General features: G+C 57.9%; 2 protein-coding genes across 4 annotated transcripts in view; one reads left to right on the top strand and one right to left on the bottom strand.

The window, feature by feature from the left end:
• The window catches only part of CSPG5 (chondroitin sulfate proteoglycan 5), a 4,497-nt gene extending 3,591 nt beyond the window's left edge, over positions 1-906 (top strand). Inside the window, exon 3 of the mRNA XM_026842831.1 lies at positions 391-906. Within this exon, the coding sequence (XP_026698632.1) occupies positions 391-552 (162 nt within the window). The 3' untranslated portion in view covers positions 553-906. The remainder of the gene's footprint in view (positions 1-390) is intronic.
• A 516-nt stretch (positions 907-1,422) lies between these two features.
• Positions 1,423-6,507, bottom strand: LOC113476855. 3 transcript variants are annotated; one of them, XM_026842824.1, is made up of 3 exons: positions 4,396-6,507; positions 2,309-2,526; positions 1,423-1,866 (listed from the first exon to the last, which is right to left on the bottom strand). In XM_026842824.1, exons 1-3 carry the CDS (start codon positions 4,940-4,942, stop codon positions 1,657-1,659), a joined length of 975 nt encoding a protein of 324 aa, XP_026698625.1. In that variant the 5' UTR covers positions 4,943-6,507; the 3' UTR covers positions 1,423-1,656. The 3 variants fall into 3 exon arrangements, 2 of the variants coding, with proteins under 2 accessions (XP_026698625.1, XP_026698624.1); XM_026842823.1 differs by having other exon boundaries at positions 1,696-2,420; positions 2,459-2,526; XR_003397795.1 differs by having other exon boundaries at positions 1,696-2,526; positions 4,400-6,507.
• Between the last annotated feature and the right edge of the window lie 242 nt (positions 6,508-6,749).

Raw genomic sequence — 6,749 nt, 5'->3', positions numbered from 1 at the left:
GGGGGGGGGGGGGGGGGGGGGGGGGGGGGGGGGGGGGGGGGGGGGGGTGATGAGTGGGGTGGCTTCCGTGGCCAGCGTGGATCTTGGGTGCTGTTGGCGAGCAGCTTTGGGTGCTGGGAACTCACGGAGGGGAGTGGCAGCGAGTCACTGCAGGCAGGTCAGACTTTCTCCCCCCATGCTGTGAGCTCCACGCTCCCCCCACGCCGAAATGTGCGCTTGAGGGGTCACGTCACATTTGGATTCAGCTTTGGGCAGCCCTGCCTGGCTCAGGATGCCAGGTCACCGGCGGGGACATCACCCGGTAGTCCCCGCTGTGGGTCACCCCCCCCAAATGCCACAGTGTCCCCCACAGCACGGTGATCTCCTGACCCCCAACATCTCTCCTGGCAGGATGACCCCAGCGCTCCCCACAAGCTGCAGGATTCCCTCAAATCCTGCCTGAAGGATGAGGAGCCGTTTAACATCCACAACTCAACGTCGCCCAAGCACGACGGCGGCAAAGGGGAACAGGACGGCGCCGAGCTCAACTGTCTGCAGAACAACCTGACGTGAGAAGGGGAGGAGGAGGAGGAGGAGGCGGCGAGAGCGGGAGCCAGCCCTCCCGTGTCCCCTGCTCTACAAATCTCCGGTCTCCTCCCCATCTGGTATCTCTTCTTTTTTTTCCTCCGCTCCGTGGCATGCTTTGGTGTGTTTTTGTACAGAAGAAAACAAAAATTAATTAATAATAATACAAAGCCAAAGGCTGTAAATGGTCTTTGGCCGCGTCGTGTCGTGGGGGTGTTTGGTTTGTGCTCCGTGTCTCTCGCTTGGGTTAGTTCAGCGCTGTGATTTCTAAACCTTTGCCGTTCCGCAACTGACTTTTTTTGTACTTTACCCCACTTTTTTTGAAGTATAAGTAAAAACAACGAGGGGGAAAAAAAAAAAAAAAAAAGGAAGATCTTGAAATAAAACTTTTTTTTTTAAAAAAAAAGTTAAGCCTCTGGCAGGTGCCTGCAATCTCCTGACACACACAGCGGGTTTGGGCTCTGCTCCCCCTGGGTCCCATCTGAGCATCACCTAGGGTGGGTGGTGGGTGCCTGGTCCCCCCCCTCCCTGCCCTCCCCAGCTTTGCCAAGCCAGGGGTGCCAACACGTCCGCTGGAGCGGGGACGCTGTGGGGTGCTGCCATCCCAGACACGCTCGGGTGCAGGTGGGACACCCCGGGATGTTTAGCGGAGGTGCCTGGGCTGCACCCTGCTCACAGGCTCTTCTCCATCCCCATCCCCAAGTCCCCCCACAAAGTGTGGGTGCCCCGGGCCACCAACAGCGTGCTCCTGGCACCTCCAGCCTCTTTTCGATGGAGCTGCCCAGGATGTTAGTGGAATTTAGGCTTGTGCAGCCAAAACACCCCAGGGTTATCACCCCCTCACACCCCACACCCCCCCCCAGCTCCTTGTTTCCATCCAGCAGCTTTGATGATGCTGGCCTGGCTCCTGCCAGTGTAAATCAGCAGCAGCCCCCCCCAGTTGCCATCACCCTGCCCTGGGACCGAGCGTGGCGGTGAGCCAAAACTCACAGCTCCTCGGGAGAGAGGAAATGAAGCAATTAATCAACATACAATATTAAGAGTGCCGTGCGTTAGGGATGCAGCTGGCGATCTCCCCGGGGCAGGTAGGAGCTAAAGCTGCAACTCAGCGTGTTTTAGACATTCCCGATGCTTTCGGGGAGATGCTAAATAATTAATTCTCAGCTCACTCGATGAGATTAAAAAATGAGGAGTGGTGGTAGGAGCCGGCAGATGATCCCGGGGGTCATGCAAAGTGGAGCAAGCAGCTGACCAGCACCACTGAGGCTTTGTTTTTTTTGCCATTCCCCTTCCAGCGTGGAGCTGTACAACAGGTAAAACTGTGGATAAAGCACCGGGGAGAGCACAGACACAGCAAAAAATGATTGGGGGTTGGGGGGGGCGGCAAGCGCAGGGGGAAGAGCAATGGTTGGGGGAGCTGGAGCCTGGCTGAGCGGAGATGCCCAAGAAAGGCTCGTGGAAAAGCAGGCTGTCCTGGTGTGGGCAGAGGCTGGGCACGAGCTTCCCGTGGGACTGGGCAGGAGGGAAAGGGAGCTGGAGCAGGGTGAGCACCACTGTGACAAGAGGGAGAGGCCTTGTGCTTGTGTACAAGGAGCGAGGGGAGAAGGAGAGGTTATGGGCAGGCGTAAGGAAGGTGATGTTGGAGGGGAGCGGGAATGCTGTGGGGTTGTGGGTGAGAAACGCCTGCGGGGCTGTGGGGAAGAGGAGGGAAGGGGCACTGCAGGGATGCGGGAGGCCATCCCACATCTCCAGTTGCCCTTGGAGGGAGTCGGTGGAGCTGGATGTAGGGAGATATGAGGTGAGATGGCACAACCAAGGAGCGAGTCCAACCAGTCAATGTGTGGCTGCATGAGGGGCTCTGGAAGCTCTCCACTCTTCTGGAAGCTCTCCACTCCTCTGGAAACTCTCCACTCCTCACTGGGATCCTTTCTGATGGCACCTGTAGGTCCAGCCAGACGTAGCCTGGGGAGAGAAGGACATCTCCTTTGCAGAGAAGAAGCAGCCAGCATAATGGTGGTCTCTTGGCCAGACAAAGAAACCTCATCCCTGGCTTGCTGGGCAGCAGCAGGCAGATCTGCCCAGGGATGGGGCAGCCTTCACCCTTTGGATGATTTGGGGAAGCAGCCACCCCCGCCATGCTCCTTCTTCTGCTTGGAGGTGAAGCAGGCATGGCACAGCCCTTCATCATGGATGGTCTCACCTTGGAGGTGAGGCTGGCACAGCCATCCACCCTGGCAGAGTCCATCTATCCCACAGAATCACAGAATCGTGTAGGTTGGAAAAGCCCTTGAAGCTCCTCCAGTCCAACCATTGACCTAACACTGACCATTCCCAACTCCACCAGATCCCTCAGCGCTGGGTCAGCCCGACTCTTCAACCCCTCCAGGGATGAGGACTCCCCCCCTGCCCTGGGCAGCCCATTCCAACGCCCAACAGCCCCTTCTGCAAAGAAATCCTTCCTCAGAGCCAGCCTGACCCTGCCCTGGGCAGCTTGAGGCCATTCCCTCTGGGCCTGGCGCTGGGTCCTTGGCTCCAGAGACTCATCCCCCCTCTCTGCACCCTCCTGGCAGGGAGCTGAAGAGGGCCAGGAGGTCTCCCCTCAGCCTCCTCTTCTCCAGACGGAACCCCCCCAGTTCCCTCAGCCGCTCCCCAGCAGACCTGTGCTCCAGACCCTGCACCAGCTCCGTTGCCCTTCTCTGGACACGCTCGAGGCATTCAATGGCCTTTTTGGGGTGAGGGGCCCAAAACTGAACCCACTCATCGAGGGGCGGCCTCACCAGTGCCGAGCACAGGGCTCAGATCCCTTCCCTGTCCCTGCTGGCCACGCTGGTGCTGACACAAGCCAGGATGCCATTGGCCTCCTTGGCCCCCTGGGCACACTGCTGGCTCATTATCAATCCCCCCCAGGTCCCTCTCTGACTGGCAGCTCTCCAGCCACTCCTCCCCAAGCCTGTAGCGCTGCTGGGGGTTGTTGTGGCCCAAGGGCAGCCCCCGGCATTTGGCCTTATTGAAACTCCCCCAGTTGGGCTCAGCCCATGGCTCCAGCCTGCCCAGGTCTCTCTGCAGAGCCTCCCTGCCCTCGAGCAGATCAACACTCCCACCCAGCTGGGTGTCACCTGCAAACTGACTGAGGGGGCACTCGATCCCCTCATCTAGATCATCAGTAAAGATGTTAAACAGGAGTGGCCCCAGCACCCAGCCCTGGGGGACACCACTCCTGACCGGATTTAACTCCATTCACCACAACTCTCTGGGCCCGGCCATCCAGCCAGTTTTTTACCCAGCAAAGGGTGTGCCCATCCAAGCCATGAGCATCCCCGGCACAGCCCGTCCATCATGGATCTGCCCTGGCTTGACACGGAGGTACCCACCTTGGGAGTCTCCCAGGTGGGCAAAGTGGCAGCTGGAGTTGCTCGTCCTTCTGCCACCCATTTTGTGCTTTTCAGAAGAGCCCAGCACGTGGCCAAGGTGGGCAGTGAAGGGCAGTGGGGGACCAGCGTCTTGACAAGGCTGGGGGGTAACTCCTCAGTGCTAACCCCTCCTTTAAGAGCAGTGAGGAGTGGACCCAAGGAGGAGTCGAGGGGACAGGGGTCATCCTCAGCCCGGCACTCTCAGCTGAAGCTGCTCACCCACACAGGCTGTGGGGACTTATCGGGATTCAGGGCAAAACTGGGTCACAAGGATTTAAGCAGGTCTAAGGATGCTCCTGCTCATAACACACATGTTAAGAGAGCTGGGGGTATCTGTCCCCTTGTCCCTCAGCTCTGGGCTATCGGTCTGACCCCTTTAATTCCCCTCCTTGCTGTACCCCCTGCTTCGGACCCGACTCACCTACCCAGCGCATGAAGACACAACCTCCATTCCCCATCTCGCTCCAGCTGGCCACAAGCCCTGGAGCCGCATCTGGCTCTGGGCTCAGCATCCCTCGCTGTGCCTCGGTTTCACCCCCTGGGTGACGGCTTGTCCGCAGCCCACGGGCTCTCCTCCCACTCTGGCTTTGCCGGAGCACCAGAGGAGGAGCATGGTTTGTATGTGTGGGTGCATCAGGATGGAGGGGACAGGGGGTTACCCGAGGGGGCAGGCTCCCCGTCAGCACCTTGTCTGACATGGGGAGAGCAGGGGCGATGGCGAAGAGCATCCGCCGTGTGCCACACTGGTCACCAGAGCTGATTTTACGGGCCCTGTGGAGGAATTCGCCTCCCAGCCAACAAAGCAACACATGGGCTTTAATCAAACGCCTGATCACTTTGAAACGGCGAGGCTGCGGACAGCTATTAAATTTAAATGCTTGGTTAGTTCGCTGGGAGGGGAGGCAGCCTTTTGTGGCTGGGCAAGGGCTGGCACTGGACGCAGGGTGCGAAGGGAAGGGAATTGGCATCGGTACCGGGTCTGTCCTCCTCGCTCCGTTGTCCTCTTTTCTCTCGCAGACACATAACAGGATTAGAGCCGCGACCCCGAGACAAGGAGCCTTTCTTCCTTTTGACGAGCTCCGGCTGCCTGAAACAAAATAGCCGGAGTCCTGATTCACCGGCTGAGCTGCGCTCAATGCCCTTGGTGCGGGACGCTGCTCCTTTCGGATTCAGGGTTTGGCCATCCCTCCCCAAGCTGCTGGGAGCTTTATCTGGAGTGGAGCCTGGGGATTTGCTTGATACCAGGAGCTGGTAGGGTGGGATCTCTGTGCCCGTGTCCTCTCTAGCACCGTCTCTTTGCTGGCTCGGGTTTACACACACCAAGCACAGCTGCAGCCGTTGTCACAGGGTGCTGGCACCCACTACGCTGGCAGAGGCACCCCCTTTCCCTGACAGGTGGCCCCGGATGCTCCCACCCCAGCCCAAACCAGCATCCTGCTGCCTCCCTGGACCATGCCAGCGTGGCAACGCCGTGTCTTCCCCCTGCGTGCCATTTTAAACACCCCTGATGCCATTTCCATGCTGGAGAGCTGGCCTCACAGCCCCGGCAGCCTCCCTTGCCTTTGAGGAATATTTGGAAGATGAGGCTGACCACCTCCTTCCCCCTTAGTGGGTGCTTCTCTGACCCACACCCTCCACCACAGTAGGGTCTGGCTCCCTTTGACTACAGCTTGAGCCCAGACGTGCTCTGGTTGTGCACATCTACCGGTGGTCAGACGAAGCCTACCCTTACTGTCCCAACCTCCCAGGACCTGGGAAAAGGAAGGTCAGGCTTGAGACATCACTCCCAAACCCTCCTGACCCACATCTGGACCATCTCTGGGAGCTGCTCTACCAGCACCCCCCCTCCCAGGACTGCTGCATGGGGAGCTCAGGATGCTTCCTGGTGACCCAAAGGCACATTTGGGAGAAGTCCCGTCCTGTAGGTCAGCGTGGAGAGCTTGTGGGAGCATCTCTGCTGACGTCCAGGTCTTTCCACCATTGCCGGGCTGCCCCCTGGCTTGTGAGAGCCCTTAACTGGTATTTGTGTGGCCGCAAAGCATCAGGATCTCAGTATTTGGTGACGGGAAATACCAATTACTGCGTTAGCCTCACTGTAAGGGGGAGCGAATCCAGTATTAAACCGACTCTGCGTTGGATTTAAAGCAGAGAAAAGCAAAATCCTCTTAGCTTCATAAACTGCAAAATGCTCAGTGTGGGAAAGGACAGCTTGGCATGTGTTCGCTGATGCGAGTGAAGCTCTGGGGATGGCTTTAACCACACAGCCCTTGTTTGTCATTGCCCTGTGCCCTGCCGGCCAGCGCATGGGTTGGGTTAACTGGTTCTGCTGGGAGAGGAAGAGAACAGGGCGCGGACAGCCCAGCACATTTGCAGGCAGCGATGGCCATCAGCCACCAGAGACTGATTTGAGACGTAAAGGCAGGAGGCAAGTTGGCCGAGACTGAGCGTGGAGTGACCAAGCTCACAACCTTCATGAAGGGATGCGGAAGAAAAGGGAAATAAAAACAAGGGACCCTGCAACACTTTTGAGAACTGGTAAGTGAGCTCTCATGGGAGGCACGTTTAAAGGTGAAAGGAGTTAAGGAAACGGGCAGTTCTTCAAAGAAACGATGCAAACACCACACAAACCATCCCAATAGGAAATGTGGTAGGAACCAGCTTGGCTAGGTCGCAAGCTCTTCACTGACCTCAGGCTCAAGAAGAAAAGTTTACAGAAAGTGGGAACTAGGTCAAATTACTAAGGACAGTTGTAAGAGTAGCATAAGCATGTGGGGA

This window comes from Athene cunicularia, assembly GCF_003259725.1.
Source record: "Athene cunicularia isolate RWA chromosome 2 unlocalized genomic scaffold, athCun1 chr2_part1, whole genome shotgun sequence".
Taxonomy (NCBI): Eukaryota; Metazoa; Chordata; class Aves; order Strigiformes; family Strigidae; genus Athene; species Athene cunicularia.
This window is presented reverse-complemented; position numbering and strand designations above follow the sequence as displayed.

What these genes read in the sequence shown, in the direction of transcription:
- LOC113476855 (XM_026842823.1), bottom strand. Translation starts at nt 4,942, where the DNA reads ATGCCAATTCCCTTCCCTTCGCACCCTGCGTCCAGTGCCAGCCCTTGC. An exon ending in TGTCTTCATGCGCTGGGTAG is followed by an intron (nt 2,527 to 4,395) that starts GTGAGTCGGGTC and finishes TTCTCTCCCCAG; the next exon opens with GCTACGTCTGGCTGGACCTA. An exon ending in GGAGTGGAGAGTTTCCAGAG is followed by an intron (nt 2,421 to 2,458) that starts GAGTGGAGAGCT and finishes GAGCTTCCAGAG; the next exon opens with CCCCTCATGCAGCCACACAT.